Source organism: Aythya fuligula, chromosome 8 (assembly GCF_009819795.1).
Source record: "Aythya fuligula isolate bAytFul2 chromosome 8, bAytFul2.pri, whole genome shotgun sequence".
NCBI classification, from domain to species: Eukaryota; Metazoa; Chordata; class Aves; order Anseriformes; family Anatidae; genus Aythya; species Aythya fuligula.
The window spans coordinates 23,013,843-23,033,868 of NC_045566.1; the positions used below are offsets into that span (position 1 = coordinate 23,013,843).

At 39.7% G+C, this 20,026-nt stretch overlaps 1 protein-coding gene across 1 annotated transcript in view; it reads right to left on the reverse strand.

Moving 5' to 3' along the window:
- NOTCH2 (notch receptor 2) overlaps positions 1-20,026 on the reverse strand; it is an 84,868-nt gene that overhangs the window by 15,947 nt on the left and 48,895 nt on the right. Inside the window, exons 12-22 of the mRNA XM_032191905.1 lie at positions 19,667-19,777; positions 17,809-18,001; positions 15,851-15,996; positions 14,482-14,601; positions 14,218-14,370; positions 11,304-11,532; positions 8,679-8,880; positions 5,807-5,960; positions 4,654-4,838; positions 3,679-3,811; positions 1,096-1,341 (exon numbers count right to left, since the gene is read on the reverse strand). Coding sequence (XP_032047796.1) covers positions 1,096-1,341; positions 3,679-3,811; positions 4,654-4,838; positions 5,807-5,960; positions 8,679-8,880; positions 11,304-11,532; positions 14,218-14,370; positions 14,482-14,601; positions 15,851-15,996; positions 17,809-18,001; positions 19,667-19,777 — 1,872 coding nt within the window. The remainder of the gene's footprint in view (positions 1-1,095; positions 1,342-3,678; positions 3,812-4,653; positions 4,839-5,806; positions 5,961-8,678; positions 8,881-11,303; positions 11,533-14,217; positions 14,371-14,481; positions 14,602-15,850; positions 15,997-17,808; positions 18,002-19,666; positions 19,778-20,026) is intronic.

Here is a 20,026-nt window from a genome sequence, read left to right on the forward strand (position 1 = left end):
GCAGGTCTGCACTCCCCATGCTGCAAGTTCCAGTAATGCTTCCATGAGAGCCAGAAGCAACACAAGGCATAAATTATAAAAGAAGAGTTTGTATTCAAGCCTGTGTGTTCAGCTAATATCCCACAGCAGTACCCTACCAGCTATCCTGCCTCCAACTCCATCATGTGTCATTCTTTTAGCAACTTCTTGTGTCAGTCTATGTGATGCATTCAAAAACCTACTGCATGAACTCTTTAAATGTGTGTTCTTGTGATTTATTTGCATCTGACAATCACAAGTTTAATGGAAAAATCTCATTGTGTTTAATTTTGTAAGTAAAAAGGAGTAAAAACTACTGGTAAAGCATGCAGAGAAGGTCACTGGTAAGCAGGGAAAGTGAAAGGTTTTGATGGAGGAAAGCTGAATACATAGGAAGTTAAATTGACATGCAGACTGGGAAGCTGAAAGTTAAGACACATCTGGAGACTATTAGCTCAAACTTATGCCCAGTGGGAGGCAGAAAGCAGAACAGCAGTAATACTGACAAAGATGATGTCTAGAGAGAGCTAGACATAAGTCTGTGTTGTGTGAATTTTTTGCAAAGTTGTGATTCAAAGTTGGATAAATAACCAAGGAATGTACAGCCTGTCTATGCACAGAGTATTCCATCCTAGCCACACCACCAATATAAGGAAAAAAGGGAGTGAGGGTTATAAAAGGAGGCTAAAAGCTAAATATGGATACTGTAACTGTGATTTATATATAAAATTCATACGCTGCTTTGCAAAAGGAAAAGCCACAGAGAAGATGACACATGAACAGTTACGCTTCCACTATCAGAAATGTGAAATTATGAAGGAGAAAAGCATCGCAGAAGACAAAATCCTGGCAGCAAAGTGCCTCAGGAGATTCTTTAGTCTGAGACAACTCTGGAAATCCAATTTCTTTGATTTTTTTTCCCTCTAAAAAGTGTTTTAAAAACTGAAACATGCTATAAGGAAATGATCAGATATTGTAACGGGAAGTGACTAGATAGCATGACTGCCAGAAAGGGAAAGAATGACCATTTTTCAAGATTATCGCTCTGGAACTGGAAGCATGTTTACAAATACTCACCAGTAAAAGCACTACGACAGATGCACGTATAATCATTTATCAGCTGAACACAATCCAGACTTCCACGGGGGTTACAAGGATTAGAGAGGCATTCATTGATATCCCCCTCGCATCGCTCGCCTGCAAAGCCTGGGAGGCAAACACAGCTATAGCCCCCGATCTGGTCGATGCACTGCCCTCCATTGAAGCAGCGGGGTACTCCTGAGTCCGAAACACAGTCATCCACGTTCTCCTCACAGAAACGACCTGTCAAAAGTGGTAAAAGAGGCAGTTTGAGGATAAGGAGTCATGGCCTCGTTTCCTATCAAGTTTTTAAGAAACACAGTCCTAGATATAAACAGGTAAAGGTCCCAGCTTAATGCAACCCACACCCAGTGCAGTCAGCAAGCCTCGGATCTGACCTAGGAAGCATGTGGTTTAGATCCAGACTGTTCTCAATGGTATGTCATACTGGTATTTAGCAGCTTTCATGCCTGACTTAATTTAAGAGCATAATTAAAAACACAAAAACAAAACAAAAAAAAGATCCACTCAATTTAGCCCTGTGACTGAACACAGCCAGAGCACCCTGTGCTGTCCCTCGCAGGGCTGTAAGCTTCCCACCATTCATTTCACTTGGCGACAACCCCGAAAACTCAGCAAAGATCATTTGTAGCAGTATCATTAGCCCAGGCAACAAACCAACAGAAAAGCAACCGTGATAAAACACAGATTCCTGGCCGACATGCCGTTTCTGCAGTTTGACTTCTGGGGCCTGACAGTAAATTCTCAGCGCTGCGAGTGATGGCAGCTGCTCCCTCTCCCTGTGGGGTTCCTTTTCAAGGGAAAAGGTCTGGTCCCGGTTCTGCCTCAGCCACACGGTGTAAGGGATAAAAGGGAGCAGAGATGGTAAGCTGAGCAAAGACTTGTCTGTTAGCACAGTTGATTCATGCTAAGTCAAGCTGTTGTGGTGGCCTCCCAGCTGCCACCAGATGTGGCACTATATGGTATGGAACATTCCTTTGGTAGGCTGCCCTGGCAAGGCCTCCTCACTACCTCTTGCTCACCCCAAATCTACTGACTGGGAGGGAAAGATGGGGCACTGAGAGTCCTGATGCTGTGCCAGCACTGCTCACAACAGACAAAACATCGCTGTGCTATCAGTGCTGTTCCAGCTACAAGCACAGAGCACACTACATGGGCTGCTGTGGGAAAAATTAACTCCAGTAACTCCATCTGCTTGCATATGGAAGATGCTTACGTGGGCATCAGTAAAGTATCCATTTCAAAGTAGGCCTGGGACAAAAATTAGGTCTTTACATCATAAATAATGATATCAATCTTTTCTAGTTCCTTTCATTTAAAAAAAAAAAAAAAGTCACCTCCAGAAAGTAATTCATCTCAACAAATAATGACTGAGGAATTAAAAGAAGCACATTCAGAACCCTATACAATCTTTCAAAGGTGGAGGGGTCTTTAGTACATCACAAGTTCTGGCAGCACAGAAAACAGCACAAATACATGCTCTGATACAGAGATGTATGAAACAACTCTGGTTTTGCCTTTACACTGAAGGCCCAAATTAAGAACAATAGACAAAGAATTGTTAAACACAATGATTTGCAATAAAATAAACACTTATCCAAACTGGTGAGATGTGCTGACAGCCACGCTAAACTGAATGAACTGGCAATATCCATGTGTAGGAGGCAAACGTTAGATTGTAAGTGTACTTACAACTTAATTCCTGGTTCATATCTATCTAACATGTACCTGGAGATTTTGCCTACATTGAGGTGACACACTTCAGAAATAAAAAGTAAATTCAGAGGAATGTAAAAGCTGATTTGAGAAAAAAGATGCCAGGAAAAAAGTCAAGTAAGAAAACATTTGTTGATGGGTTCAAAAAAAAAAAAAAAAAAGCGTTCTCTCTGCAGCCCTTAATATTTTCAACACTAGAAGGTAGGGCAGCCAAGTGGTCAGATTTAACAGGGAAATTAAGGTTAGTTTTCAAGAAACATGGTATTAAACAAGTTGTGTAATCATACTTACTGAGAACTACCATTATGTAGCTGGTCTTCTTTTAAGAAAAGCTTTTATTAAAAGAGCTCAAAGTTGCTGAAACAGTTTCAACTACCCTACAGGCGTTAAACTATTTGGACAGAAGGTTCCAAGAGAGGACAATGCATGCCCAAAATTTAAATGAGGACACTGGAAATCATGGAAGAACTAAGCAAGTTTTCTGTATACTTCATAGCAGCTCAGCTAAAAAGAAACCCTGGATTTACTGAAGCAGATAGGGTTGGGAGAGACCTTAATGGCAATCTAGGCCATCCCCATTGCCAAAGAGGCATCATCTATTCTCAGAGGACACTGTCATGACCTATTCCTTTAAAAGAAAGAAAAAGAAAGCTCTGAAAGACAGATCCCATAGCCTAATTTACATATTTATTTTTAAAGGGAAAATATGTATCTCAAGGGATTCAGTGCACTTTGGGAACATTCTTCAAAGGAAATAATGCATTCCCTTTAGACTCTGTCAGGAAACCGGTCAGAAAGGAAAATTAATTCTTGTAACGTTCACTTAATTGCTGAGTTTCATACCCCGAGTGCCTGGTGGACAGGAGCACTTGAAATGGTTGACGAGGTCTATACACGTTCCTCCATTCTGGCAGGGCTGGAACTGGCACTCATCCACTTCATATTCACAGTTGACACCCTGGTATCCAGGCACACACTACCAGTATAAAAATACGCGTCAGTTATCTTTTCATAACAGATACGTTAGCAGACATCTGAGAAAGGCTAACACAGACAACGTGAATCTTCAAAGGGACAGATTATAACTTCCTTTGGAGCTGTACAATTGCAAGTGATTTCAAGGGCTGCACAGACAGACAGCTTAAACACACAACTTGACCACATGACTACTCGGCTGTACAATGCATGTCTGAATTTGAGTGACTTTTTTTCTGTAAAATACAGCAATCAAATCCTGAAACTTCTTAGCACGAGACTGGCTTGGAAATTTTGACTTAGGGTTTACATAAGATCCATCCTTTCCTTCTGGGCATGTGCTTCCAAGGTGTTCTGACATTTTCCAAAGCTTAGGAAGGTTGATATGCCGTAGTCTCATGGTCTACAGTACTCTCTGCATCAGCTTGTGAACTTGAAATGCAGTGGATGGCATTCCCAATTTGAAAGGCAAGGGACACTTTGCCATTCACCAACAGTGTGAATACAACATTCCTTTAGTGGATTACAAATTTATTTTAATATAAACCACATCTCAAGAAAAAAAAAAATCAAGATATGAAATCCCACCTCTGAGGAAGCAAGGAGCTCTAATGCTTATCAACTATACCTGCCTTACAAACACACTTCCCGTTCAGTTTTTAGAGAAGTCTTGCAGGAGCACTGCTTCTGCCACAGCTGAATTAATTTGTTTCCAGGTATAGGTTGCTTTTATCTCCCTTAGAATCTATTCTACCACTTGCACACGTTTGATTTCTTTCTACGCCTTTGCAATATGATGCTTTAAGTATTTAGGACACTTCCTGGTAGAGCACTGTGCATTACCTCGCACTGGTATCCACCCAGGTGATCCCGGCAGGTGGCACCATTCTGGCACGGGCTGGCGTCGCACTCACGCAGCTGCTCCTCGCAGTAGCTGCCCGTGTAACCCACCCGGCACTGACAGCGGTGCGTGTTCCCAACATTCAGGCAATGACCAGAGTGCTGGCACAACTGATCCACGGTGACTCCTGAAACGAAGTTAAATAAAGTGAGCAAACACATGAAACACGCCTGCCATCAGCACTGGTAGCTTGGCCAGGAATTAACCCAGTGAATTGAAAGTGTGAAATTGAAAAATTGAAGAGTTGCTCTTTAAATCACAGTGAGCCAGAACCACAACCACCTTGTGAATAAAGTCCCTGCTCTGTCACATTTGGATTAACTACCAGCAGCAATATTAGCATGAATTACGTGCATTACTGCATTATTTTACCATTGACAAGTGAAAAACAAGTGAAAACACATCTCTGAAGTATTTCTGTTTCAGTACAAAGGTTCAACATACCTAGAACATCTGCAAAAATTATCAGAGCTTGACACCAAGGAGTCTGCTTATTTGGATTTCCTTGACTGAAACTGGCATGACACTATGCAAGAGCCTAGGCTCCAAGACACCTTCCAGGAAGAAGTTTAAATCTTTTACATGTGCAATATTTGAAGTAGGAAATTAATACGTGGGGGGACAGTCTTAGCTGTAGCTAAAGTGGGCACTTAGTAGCCAGTCTTCTCTGTGAAAATACCTTGAAATGTAAGGAGTTATAAGATGCCTTTCACAGACAAAGGCAACATGTCTGAAACCTGGCCTGCCTGGGATTTAGCAGAAGGATAAAACAGCCAATATATTCCAAAAAGGCTGCCCATGTAAAACAGTATTAGTGAAATAGACTTCTGAAAGTTTTTCAATCTCTCTCTTAAAAATATTTTTAATGGTAGAAACCAGTGTCTTATGTCATGGAGAACCAAGAAAGCCCTGACTCCCAGTACAACCTTGCAGAGAGTTTTCTAGCTTTTAAGTGGCTGTGACCAACCCCCTAGAGGTGAAGCTCTCTGGGATTTCCAACGCATGCTGTGTCCACAGGGATATGAGGAAAGGAGGCGTGGATTAAGGATTCCCTGGGACATGCTTTTAGTTAAAACACCAAAGATGCTTATTTACCCCTTTGTGAAGCTGCCACTTGACAGGAGACATTGGGCACATCGCAGTAAGCACCAGTCCAGCCAGAAGGGCAGACGCATCGAGTCTGGGCTCCGGTTTGGAGACACGTGCCCTTGTTCTTACAGGGAGACCTGCTGCACAGATCCACAGGTGTCTGCAGAGTGAAAAAACACAAGATCTATAGCAAGAGCAGTAGCAAACACTATTCAAAGTATAGAGTTCAAGAGGCAAAGGAAGTATGGTAAGCTCTGCAAAACTTGTTCCACATGGTATTGGGAAGAAAGGGACAGTACTTCCCAAGTCTAAGCGAAGTGCTTGTGCGTCTAAGAAAGAGCAAACATACAGGAAAGTAAACCCCAGGTGGCAGCATAATTTCATCACTAAGTTGATCCTCACACCTTGCTATGCAGAGCTGGCTGGCTGCAGAGCTTTAGCTGGCTGGGTTTAAGAAAATTCAGTTTCATCTCAAGCTGGGCTTCCATTTCTACTTTAGTAGGAAATTTCCAGCTATCAACAGTAACAGGTCCTTTTTCTTCTCCCAAACTCCCTCCACTTTTTTTTTTTTTTTTTTAGGGTAACAGATGTGTTCCACATTTTGCTCTTTGCTTTTCCTTTCATTAGCTCACCACACTTGCTTTTGGCTCCATTTACCCTAGTATGCTCTCTGAGTTTTGGAGATCCATTTGAAATCCTAGAACTGTTTTAGAAACTGAAAATGGGTCAGAGTATTCTTTCTTGATTCCATATATGAAAGAGTACAGTATCTAAACAGACTGAAATTCTTAGTAAATCATCATACGAAAGCGGAGTGAGGACTCATAATAACTGTCTGATTTAATATAAACCAGCCACTAACTATCACTTCCTTTTTGAGCACTTAGTCTTCAAAGCAATACAGCTATTTGATTGATTTCAAGCTGACTTGAGGGAAGGATGAGGTTTGTAAAGTGAGTAGTACTGAATTTTGGCTGCAAAACACAATTTCAATTGCAGAAAGTTCTGCTTTTCAGATGCAAACCGTCTCCCCACAAAGACTAAAGGAGAAAAATCTGTGCTTTCACAGGCAACCAAAAAGAAACTTGGAATTCAGTTTTATCACACTCATTTGGGTGTGAAGAAGAAAAACACCGAGCCTCTTGCTTCTGCATTTGTAATGAGTAGCTATTTTACATGCAAATTCCATAACTTATGAATCATTGTCTGATTCTGTTCTGTGTATTTAGCTTTGCTAATTAGGTCAAGCCAATCTTCCCCTAAGACAAGAACTACAGTGTAGCTGTTATCTATAATTCTTTCCAATACAGCTTTCAGTAGTGCTTTTAAGTTTAGAAAGTTCAGATTTCTTGTACAAAGGGAGTAATACAACGTGATCAAACTTCTCTGAATGTAAAGCAAGCAGACTTTCTGAGAATCCACATTTAATTTGGGGACGGGAACATTAATCCTTTTCTCAAGTAATAACAAAGCAAACATAACAGAAGAGGAACTACTAAACTTCACAGGACTTTACAATCACTCTCAATACTAATTCTCCCAATGAGGTTTAAGTGGTGTGCCTGGAATGCATAATTAGAGCAGCAGAGGGGCTGCTTTTTTATATCACTTCATTACTTTGCATTCACTTCCTCCATTAGCAATACTTAGAAGCAGACCTGACAATTTACTGTCTCACAATGTACTTCTGGAAAAGCACATCCCCCACTGCTACTAAAATGCTTATCTAACACCCACTGTGGTATGAAGACACATTAGCACAAAAGACAGTTTCAAAATCCTTGCAAAATTTTAGTGCTTTCCAGTAGTTTCAGACATTCACCTTTTTTTTTTTTTTTTTTTTTTTCAAATGGCAGCAGCACTCAGACCTCTTATGAAAGAAGCCAATATGGTGTTTGCTGTTCCAAAGCAAGAAAGTGCCTCAAATCATTCTTGCTATTTTGATAAACACAGGAAAAGAAATCATTCTAATTTGAAAAAGGAAATCAGCACTGTGCTTCCACTGTGATATGCCAAGATTCACAACTTAAATTCAAGTATTTCTATACTTAGAACCAAGCATCGTGGCTTAAATTAGATGTATTAATTCTAAAAAGGAAACTGGAACATTGTCAAAATAACATTTTCCCATTTAATCTGTAACTTATCTCTTGCAATGTCTTTGTATTTCTGGCAAACTGTCAAATTTACATAAGTCTAATAGGTATTAGTCATTTTCATTATGGTTTTGCAGCTCCTATGCTTACTGTGGAAACCTAAATTGCCTGAACTTAAGTATATAAGTAAGGCTAGAGCTTTTTATTGAAGTTGTGAATAGGATCACCACTTCAGTTACTGCCCCAAAACTTCTGCTGACTTTATATGCAGAAAGGAAAACCAAAAAATTTTAATCAACCTGGAAGAACTATACGACTCTGTACAAGAGAACAATTAACTTCCGTGTCCTGCAAATCAGGCTGATATTCTTCCATTTAAGTGGTATTTTTTCTTTAAACGCAGTATTCTGTCTTAAATCAGGACAGTTTTATGCTTCAAATGAAATACAGCATTTTCAAAACTAACAGCTGTTTTCATTAAAAACACACTTACCTAGAAAGTTCCAGCAACACCTGCTTCAAAACAAACAAACACAAAAAAAACAACCACAAGTATTTTTCTCCTTCCAGAGTTTTGGCCAGGGGCATTTGCTCTGCTAAAGAGAGGGCTCTGGACTAACTTTTTTCCCTGGACTAACAGGTTAACTACCTCTTACCAAAATTGATAGCATAAAAACACTTGCCATGTTTGCTGCCTCACATCTGACCAGTAACTTCTGCTGTTGAACACTTCAAACAACAGATAGTTGCCTGTACAGGACGGGCAAGGAAAAATCACCCACCTGACAGTTCTTCCCAGTGTAACCCAAGGGACATATACATCGGTATGTGCCTAGGCTGTCCACGCAAGACCCTTTGTTCAAGCACGGATGCGAATCACACTCATTAATTTCCATGAGGCAGAAGGGTCCTGTAAATCCCACCGGACACTGGCAGGTAAAAGAATTGATGCCATCCATGCAGGTACCACCATTGAAACAGGAGCTGCAGGAGCGAGAGCAAAGGTCCGATGTAATAAGCTCATAAACAGAGATAGTATGTAAACATAACTGAAATGAGACAGAAAACCAGATTGCAGGATCATCTGTGCACCAGTAAGCTTCAGCTAAAGAAAAAGATAAGAGTAATTTGGTGAGACTCCAGTTCACTGTCTTTTACCTTGATGAGCATAAAAGTAAACCAGGGTTTCAATGAGTCGTTAGTAACAGAGTTAATTTCTCATAGAAAGAAATCTTCCCAGGTTCAATATCACTACAAACAGTATTGTAATCACATAGTTTGCTCAAGCTGATAAACTGTACACAAGATTTATTATGAATTCTAATTGATTTATTATGAATTCTAATTGCATTACAAATTATTAGAAAACAATTTGCCCTTTTTTTTTAAGCTTCAAAGGAGTGAAAGGTATGTTTTCTCAAGGAAAAATTTCACAACATGCAAAACACAAGCGTGCTCTTCACTGAATTTATGTGAAAGCATTGGTACTGCTAAATCCCTTCCTCTTCTTCTCATGAGAACCTTACTGAAGTCCTTGATTTGTAAAACTACTCACATATGCACTGGCAGAATTCGGATCAAAGGAATCGTTCCCACCAACCTTCTGATCATAAGAAATCCTGCCAGAGTACATGTCCTACAGAGAACTTACTGGGAAAATTAGGACCTCATGCAAAATTAACTCCTTACAGTTTATTCCTCTAAAGAAATGCCTGCCAGGAATCTCCTGCTCCTCTGAAAATAACCCTAGATCACACTCAAGATAATCATCTTGATAGAGTGCACAAAATGAATTCCCGTCTGTTATCTGTCTTGTGCACTGTCAAAGGGTACTTTCCGTGAGAGAAGTGACTGATTCATCTCCTTGCAAGTTTTAAATATCTAAGTTCTGACTGTAATTAAGTTAGAGATGTCAACACCAACCTATTTATCAGAGCAGTTCTTCTGCCTTGTGGGCTGAATTCCATTTTACAAGGAGCAAAACCTGCCCTTAACGTTCATGACAGAAGGAGGAAACGACAGGAACTGCAAATCATTTGGCATGTTTCACGGCACTCAGGCCCCCACCTCCAAAAAAAACGGCACTCTCATAGTTCTCACACAAGACAAGGAAGAATCATTTGAACCAAATTCAAATTAACCAACCATCATCATGCTCTTAAGTATGGCTCAGTAAATTTTGGTGGAGAAGGTGTGACTGGTTTAGCTTGGCAGACCGTGTAAGAATTGCTAGGTGCTTCATTCATACCTGCAGGACTGGTTTCAATTCTGACTGATAAGGAAAACAACCAGGATGAACCTCAAGGAAGAACCAGGCGTTCTGCTAAAACACCCAACATACTTCACTTGATTAAACAACTGTTGTGCAAATTAAACACACCCTCATCAGTGACACAATCCTATTCTTAAGACGTTAAAATATTTCCTCCCCCACAACTGCAATTTTATAAAAGATAAGAAAGATCTTCGCTTTGCAGACAGAAAACGCATGAGAATAGCAAGAGCTCTACATTTAGGCACCTTATTTACCGAAACCAGACTGAACAGAAGATATTTTGTTTTTTAAATCATTTCAGGCTGTATTAGAAATTGTTTCCATCTGAGAATCTAAAGTTACTTACATCCATCCTAATGAAGCTTAAAATAAATATGCAGAAAGATGATGGATACACAGAGTTAACCCTCAATGAGTTTTTAAAGAGTACCAAGTGAACCAACCTTACAAGGACAAGCTGTTGAGCATTTCAGCTCAGTTCCCCACCTTTCTCTTAAAATGACCTGTTTCTAATCTCAACACTGCTAATCCCCAACTAATTTACGAGCATTAAAAGGTTTCTCTGATGATGAAACCTTCCCAGTACAAAATTTGTGGATTTAGTGCCTTTAATGCTTGGTTGCCTTTCCATAGTTTTTCCTACCTTTTGGCTTCCATTATCAGCACTGAACTGAGCGCTAATTTAACTTTCTTGCCATTCTGAGAATTGGCCATTGCTACCATTTTTGCAGTTTTTCTTTTTCTCAACGCAGTAATTGTTCATAATCAGTCAATTCATTTCCCTCATTATAATAACACTTACCAAAAACACATTATTTGTTTTATTAAGTTAATAAAACATCTGTTACTGTCTTAACATTTGTTAAACACTGTCATATTCCTCTAAGCTTTAGAGCTTAAGCTTCTAACAACGGAACTAAGAATCTAACAAGTCTTGCAAACACAAGACCAACTTTGACATGCAGCTATCTTTCTGCTGTTATCCTGCACAAGGTAAGCAAGCTTTCCTCACGTGTACTGCAAGCATGTCCCAATGACAGAAGGCAGGAAAGCAGATCCCCATCTTTAAAAAGTGCTTTCAACCCACAAGCACACATTTTGTGGCTCTTTAGTATAGCACTGCAGTTCTCACCTCTCAGTGCATTCATCGATGTTGTTCTCACAGTTGGTTCCCTCAAACCCAGGCTGACACTTGCATGTGTAGCTGTTGACATAGTGAGTACACGTGCCTCCATTCCTGCATGGTTCACTCAGACATTCGTTGGTATCTGTTTGACATTTATCTCCATGAAAACCAGGTAGGCAGATGCATGAGAAAGAGTTTATGCCATCCACACATGAAGCTCCGTTTTGGCAGGGATCTAAAACAGAAGCATGACATTAAGCATCAAAGTGGGTAACAGTAAAATCCCAGGCCTATACTTGTAGCCTTAAGGAGAAAAAAAAAAAAAAAAAAGAAGTAATACACAGCCCAGAGGGTAACAAACTGCAAGTTTTTCTTAGCCACTTTGTGGAAGAGATAATTGCAAAGTATTACCAATAATGAATTCACAAGGAGGTGTGGATCAAGACAAAGCTTCAGGGCCTAAAGGTTTCTCTGCTGAGATTTGTTCAACCAAAACCAGTCTCTCAGTCTAAAATTCAAGCTCTGCTTTTTTGATGAATGCCTACTGATAGACAATACCAGCAGCTCTGCAACAATTTATTCTTTCTTCCCAAGTCTTCTTCACAAGAAAACTTAACTCATTCTTTGTCCAGACACTCCTCAACAGAGGAGGGAACTTGTATGCTTAATTCTAAGCATGCAAGTAGTCCATTAAAATCAAATGTGTATGTGTAAATTTGTGTATGTATAAGCATTTACACATAATTAAGCACTTAGTATTCTTCCCAGCATCAAAAGTGGACTGAAGAAAAGCTGGTGGAAAAGCCCAAAAATTCATACTCAGCCTTGGACTCTTCTCAATTCTGCATTTCTTGGCACTTTATTACTACCAAACTCTTTATTTGTGTATCACCTATATTTTGGTCCAAGCTGCCTCGTACTACTGTATTCCTTCTACTTTCACAAGTACTAATCTACCTGAAAGACCTCAACCACTCAGTAGTTTCTTCCTGCTTTGCTCCTTCGACTTCAAGATTTAAGAGCTACATTCCCACGACAGATACTGCTCTGAAGCCAGCTTCCTTTTCTACTCTGCCTTCCCTAGTCCAAAAGCCTGCATATGTAAAGACAGTGAGGGAAATAGAGAGGAGGGAGGAAAATATGGAAAAATGTCAGTAGTTTTTTTTAATCTATGAATATCTTCAAAAGTACTACTAAAATACAAACTGTAGAATGCAAATAAACTCATCCAAAAATTTGCAGTTCAACGTAAGTACAAGATCATTTTGTGCTGGTAAACGAAGAAAACAGATGTGAAAGGTAATTAAAGCTCATTTATTGACTGAGAAATATGCTCACATGATAAAAACTTGTGTTATAAGACAGACACCTGCATCCATTTAAAGGTCATCTGACTACTGCAGAGAAAAAGCACATTCAAAGCAAGACCCCTGGCAGCTATAAAATATTGTGTCTGTAACAGCCAACCACTTATGACTGAAGCCAAAAGCTGTGCGTTAATGCTCTGTGCTGCACATTTATTGGCAGAAAATGGAGACTAGAGTATCAACTTTTCAATAAGTTCCTGTTATTGGAGGATTTGTTTGCCTCATAGATTAAAGACATTTGGCTCAAGCCATGGAAGGTTTTTGTTATGCTAAATGAAATCAGCTGTAGCAGCAATTGGAAATTCTTCTTCAACCTCATGGGTGTGCTACATAACAGACAACACTGGATGAATCTCACAGCTCAGAGAGATTTTCCAGCTGTTAAAGAAAGAATGATGAACACTTCAAATGTTTGTATCTTCAGACACCCACGTAAAACCTAACAGGACAAACCACAGTTTTGCTGGCTTCAGGAAACAAAGTTTTGGATCGATGCACCGAAGTGATTTTTTTGTACTGTACCTGTTTGCTCAGAAAGTGGTAAGCAAAATCTCAGGCTGAGCCAGATGTCTTGGAATTACTTGGATTCTTCTCTACAGCAGTCACAAATTACTTTTTTTTTCAATGCAAAACACGACTATCTAAACTCATACCTGAAGTCTGAAACACTTCGGTTTGGTTTTAAGCTATTCCAATAAAAACTAGTGTGTTTTTTTTTTTTCTTTTCAATAGGCAGCCAATTAAAAAAGTAATAGTATATTGTGATAGACTCCAAAGTATGATAAAGCACTTTTCAAATAGCAATGGATGAGCTTTTAAACATAAAACACTTTCCAGGAGACTGGTTTTATCTGATGATATAGAATATGCCCAGCAAGAAAAATAATTCAGTATGTATTTGGTTTCCCTCGTAAAGATCAGTGTCGAGGGCATGAAATGAGCATTTACTTTCTTGTAATTTAAACTATTTCAAGACTCACTACTGTATGGGTGAGCCTCCTGCCACTGATACCTGTTCTGGAATACAGTGCCTTCCCGCTGCTCAATTTGCTTTCAAACACGGATCAACTGGAACAGCAACAGAACCCACTCTTCCCAGAATACTTATGTCAGACAGAGACATTTCAGGAAGGACTGCTCTGCCTCAGATTCCCACCACACCTCAGTCAAGCTTAACTTTGAAATACAGGTAAGCCCTGCAATATTACTTTAAGTTTGCGTATTAAAATTTCAGGCAAATGCAATTCTTCATTAAACGGTGTTTGTCATTAACGTATGGAAATCATAAAGTTCATTTCAAGTTAAGAATCTGAGAATAGCTCCTATCATTACTTAGAATACAATAGTCCATTTCCAGCATCTAAATGTAATGGATTTTGCCTGCCTTAAGCATGCAAGTATTACAAGACTGAGGTTTTAAGGTGTTTTCCCCCCACCCCTGGTAAGAGATTATAGAGGAACTTTGAGCATCTGTCAGATAGTAGTCATCAACAGTAAAGCAAAATTATTTCTAGGTAAAAGGAGAAAACACAGAGTAACCCACTGATACTCACTTGACAGGCAGTCATCAATGTTACTGTCACAGTCTCCTCCAGTGAAGCCTGGACGACATTCACACAGGTAACTGCCTTGAATATTATGGCACAAAGCATGATTTTTGCAGGGCTTCGAGAGACATTCATCGATATCCACGGTACATCTCTCCCCTGAAACACGGAGAGCCCAGAAGTAAGACCTCTCATTGTGTCAGTGATCGAAAGGCTCAACGCCAACACTGCTCAGTGTTCAAAGTACATTATGTTCCACATCCACATTACCTTCCCAGCCAGGGGCACACTGGCAGGTGTAGCCTTCAGAATCAGGAGATTCTTGGCAAATTCCTGAGTTCTCACATGGATCGGGGGAACATGGAGCAACCACAACCTGGCAGTTGACACCTGGAGTGCAGAAAGAGGAAAAAAAAGAGAACATACTGCTAAGGGCTCGGTGCTTCTCAGAAGAATGAAAAAGGATTGCAACTTGCATGATTATCCTACACAGCAGTGGACAGTGTTTCCACTTTTGAAAAATCTAAGCAGAAGATTGGAGCATTCCTCGTGGGCTCAGTGGGTACAAGCAGACAGCAAACACAGTAATTCCTACTAACCAAAGTTATTCTGAGAGGAGTGACAGGAAGACAAACTCACTGCACTGAGCTGTAGAGGAGGACAAGGAAGCAAAGGGTGTAAAATTCCTGCCCATGGAAGATAGAGAAAGGTACAAAGATGCAGCAACTACTGCTTATACAAAGTTTTAGTCTTCTTTAATATCTTTTCCGATTGTTACTCTGATCACATTTTTTTATTTGCTCTTCTAGTTTTCACATTACCCTTATGACCCAGTTCTAACACTTTCTTCTTCCTTCTTTGAGTAGTTTTTGTAAAGCCATTGCTAAAAACTGAAGACTTAGCCATTTATTCACTGGGCAAAAAATTCATCAGCATTCTTAGACAGTGCCACTACCAGGCATAACCTTTTCATTGAAAGATTAGCTTATCACATTCCGATGAGCTGTGCATTAAACAGTGTTGCCTGTGCAACATGTCTTGTGGAATGGGACAAACTCATCCATCTCATGCATGCCTATAATAGCTGCTTTCATGCTACAATTACAGTATTACTATCTTTTTTTTCCCTCTCCCAAAGTATCTTTTCTGCACTTAGATATCTGAGAAGAAAAAAAAGGTGTCAACATTCCAAGTAGCTCTATTTCCCCATTAAAGGGTTTCTACACTTCAGAAAATTATTGCAAACAGAGGAGCATTAGAATTCCAACAGATTAATGCCCCTTCAATTCCCAGTGCATGTATATAGCTCAGTTTAACCTTTAAGAAGTTAATTCACAAAGTAAATTTTAATTTACAAAGTAAATTAAGCTGACTGCAACCAGGACGTTTCTTAGTAAGTTCAAGCATGGCTTAAATATGCTCTTTCAAAGTATTTCACTACTGTATCATGTCCACCTGAAACAACTGCAATGCAACTTCATGTAACCACAGCATTTTCCCTTGATTCCTATTTCTATGAAATTTAATCAAAAGATTAAAACGGCATTTTAAGGGTACAATAAAGGGTACAATACAGGGTACAATTTTAAGGGTACAATAAAGCAGAAAGGCAAAAGAAAAAATATTTTCAATTTTTCACCTTTGAATCCTTTCCTACAGGTACATCTATATCCATTCAACAGATCCTCACAAGTTCCTCCATTCTGGCACGGGTTTGATTTACACTCGTTCCCTTCTGTTGAACAGTAATCTCCTATCCAACCTGGGTCACAGACGCACTTGTACCTTTAAAAGGCAAAAACAACAGCAATTTGAGAACATTTTGATATAACTCTTCTCTCCAAAATATTGAGAATCAACTCACACTTAACACCACACTCTCCCCTCCTGTTAAGTTTCCACACAGCACTCAGCCAGCAATATGTTTCTGCTTTGATAAGACATCACAATGCATTTAAACAAAGACAGAAAAATAAAAGACTAAAAAAAGTGGAGGGGAACAATAGGTTCTAAAGATGAATAGGCTTATTTAATACAAAGTAGTGGTTACAAATGGGAACAGCTGCCTGGGAACAGCAGCAATTTATTCCACCATGTTTCAAAATCTGAAGCAGAGCAGCACTCCACCCCTGTGACGTAGAACCAAGGTGTCAGTGAATCACCCTGGACTCCAGCCACCCAAAATACATGCTGGCCATCATGCAGACAAGACTTATTTTATCTGACCCTGAGCATAAGGTGTACACGGGCATAAGCATGAGTGCAGGTGATGACAGACAAGATGAACCAAATCAACTTTTTTCCAAGCTTGCATGGAGGCTTATTTAGAAATAAAGGCAGTGTTGCTGTCAGCTCCAAGAAAATCCCAAATCCTGCCCTACAGAGCTACCAGAAATGGCAAATCAATTCCTCACCAAGTGCTGACAATGCTTCCCAGGACACAACATGTGTCTGGGACACACTACTATCCCTCATACAGTTGGGAACTCTCACATCCTCCCTCCCCACACCTGCCAGTTCCACAGCCCCTGTGCTCCCAGGACCCGTCTTTCGTTTAGCACAGAGTCATCGTTAACAAATGAGGTCTTCATTCAAGGCTCCTGACCTCAGCATTTGGTCTTCCTGGATGGGATGATTCAGTAACAACTGCTGCTATCAAAATGGCTAGAAAAAGCTTTCCTTTCTTCTCTCAGGCGTGCAACAGTGTGACTAAAGCTGATGAAATCTCAGCCTCGGATACACTGTTCAGAGACATACACTGCTCAGCAATAAATCTCTTGGTCTTGAGAAAGCTGCTAGAGGAAACGGTCAAAGGCAACTGCTTACTATCAATCCCTCAAGTCAAACAGGGTGCCTTGCTTTTAAAAAAATAATTTAAAAAATGCTTTTCACTAAGAGATGTAATGACTGATTTTACTGGTGCAAAATGTTAAATAGTTTTGCAGGAGAAACAGGAACAAGATGAAGGGCATGAACTACTAATTCTTATTTTCTTCTTGACTTTTCATACTGAGCTCCTTTCCTAAGCCTTAAAGAAGTACCTTTATATAAACCCCTCTAATTGGTTGTTACACCTAAATTTCCCCGGCAGCCTTCTTCCAAAGCTGCTCCCTATCTCCTAATTTCAGAAGTTATCTGGCTGTTCCTTCATGCTGAGCATTTGGGTAGCAAATGGCACTAGCCACAAAGACATTCTCTATAATCAACATTTTAGATTTTGATGGAGTAGGTAGCTACTGCTCTCCAAATGTTCAATTTGGGACCATTTCTTTTTTTTTTTTTTTTTTTTTAATTGAACTCACTTGAATAATCAACCCCTCCCTTTATGAAATGGCAGTCCACCCTGCGCGACATGCCCATGCAGGGCAGAAAATCCTATGCTGAAACAGCACAGAGTGCAGCTGGTGACTCAAGGTCTACACCTTGCTGCGATTACGTCACAGGCAGCAAATAAACTGGCATCCTAATCTAACTGAGAAATTACAGAAAAGAAAAAAAAAAAACAAACAAAAACCTCAAGTCAAGATGAAACTGGCCAAAAAAAAAAAAAAAAAGACATAGAAGGTAGACAAATCTAACACGATAGTAAGAACTTACCCACTAATGATGTGTGTGCAGTTACCGTGCACACAGGGATTACTGAGACAGCCATCTGCCTGTGACTGACAGTGAGGGTGGTGGTAGCCTTCAGGACAGACACACCGAAAGCCATTGACTTCGTTTATGCATGTTCCACCATTATGGCAGGGGTTAGATGCACATTCATCAATATCCACATTACAGCGTGGGCCTAGAAACAAAACAAAACAAAAAAGTATTATTAAGCAGTATTTCTTATAAGAACATTTGCTTTACAAGTCTGTGAGAACGTATGTTGAGGGAACTCAGTAAAGCCAACACAGAGGGACAGGCCTTGCATACTTAAGCAGCTTTAACTGAAAAGAAACGCTTTGAAAGATGCAGCACTTTTCTCTGCTTGGAAAACAGCACTTATGCTCAGCAAGTATATACAAACCATTCAAGAATCTGAGTTGCATTAAAAATCACTGATTAATATTCATTAGAAGGCCCCAAACCACTCCGTTGTATCATGCTTGGAACAAACCTCTTGAGCTCCACTTATCAAAGCCCTGGTCTTCTGTGCTGAAATCGCCTACCCTCTGAACAACCAATACTGCCATGCTGTCTGCAGTAAATATAGTTCTTGTGGTTTATTGCGTAAAAGGAACTCTAAAGAATACCATATCCTGTTTTGCCTGCCTCTCTTTACTGTGTGTGCCAGGAGTACAAGATCCCTGAAGTAGTGACCCTGAAGTCTTGTGAGGCTGAAAAGCTAAACAAAATAAGTATTGAAGCTGAAAAGCATGTTTAACATGAGGAAAGGACAAAGTAAGGAGGCCCCATGCCTCCTTAGCTCTTTAAGTACTAGAACAGGTCGATTCACCATATTACTGAATTATTTTAGCAGCATAAGTAAGAAGGCGAGTAGGATAATAAATGTGGTATGCCAACAACATCGAAAACAAAGTCAAGAATGATCAGGATCGTGTTCCTGCTCTAGGGACTGAAGAGTATCACCATGACAGAGTCAATAGAAGAAAGGAGCTTCAGAAGATTAGAAAGATGCCAAGAGAAATGCACAAGACACATGAAACCTCTTAGCACTGTTTCTAATGCATTTCAGATTAATTTTAATTAGAATCACTCAGTAATAAACAGTAACAAACGTGATGAGAAAACTGTTATAAACAGTACCAACTGCCTTACGACAATTATTTTATGAGCATATTATCCTAACATGGCTCAAAACACATTAAGTCCATTATAAACAGTGTTGAGATGTGCTTTAGTCATCAGAACTAGTCCTGATGTAGATCTAAGTTCTGAACACAGATCTAAAGGCAAATAAAAGCTGCTTTTTTTCAGTCTTGCTTTTACCATAGTACATAACTTAAAGAGGAAGCAGAAGAGATCACATTATGAAACAGAAATAGTGCAAAAAGCGGGTTATTCAATTGGAAACTTCAGAGTGGAGAGCAGCTCATTAAAACACTGAGTTCACATTTTGCTTTTGCAGAAAGAGAAATACTATTTGTGGTCAATGCCCAAGGTACTGTTTAATCAAACACCTGTCTATATTGTTCATCATCTCTTTGTCCCTATAAAGAACCTGTAAATAATATACTGAGGTCACATGGTCGTATTTGTTATAAAACCAAGAACCATGAATTGGATGTAATTAGCTAACAGGAGTGGCATTTCACAACACAGATTAGGCCATTTCTGTGCTTGGTGTAACTTGCTATAAGGTAAAACACTGAGATTCAAAGATTAAGGTTCACTGTGCTGTGATACTACCTGAACCCCTTGCAGCCAGCATGCAAAGAGCAGATTCCTTCGCTATCAGTCTACCTACCTTCAAAACAACTCAGAGCTATCAGGTAGATGACTTTACCTGTATATCCAGGTTTGCAAGCACAATTGTAGCGATTAATGCCATCGATACAGTCCCCGTGAATGCATGGGTTACTTGCACAGTCATCAAAGTTGTTTTCACAGTTCACTCCTGGAAGAAGAAAAATGTTACAAGAATAAGGAGTCCAAATCTTTCAAGATGGACAACAGAATTAGCCCTTGGAAATGGCTAATTAAGAATCCCACCTACTAGAAAGTAACACTAACAATTTTAACATGGAAGGGTGCAGAAACACTGGGAGGCCAGGTAATGTCACTCGAGTCACTGGGTGATGACTATGACCCTGAACTTGCACTAAATGTTTAAATGTAAGAATAAGCCATTTTGAAAATCATACCT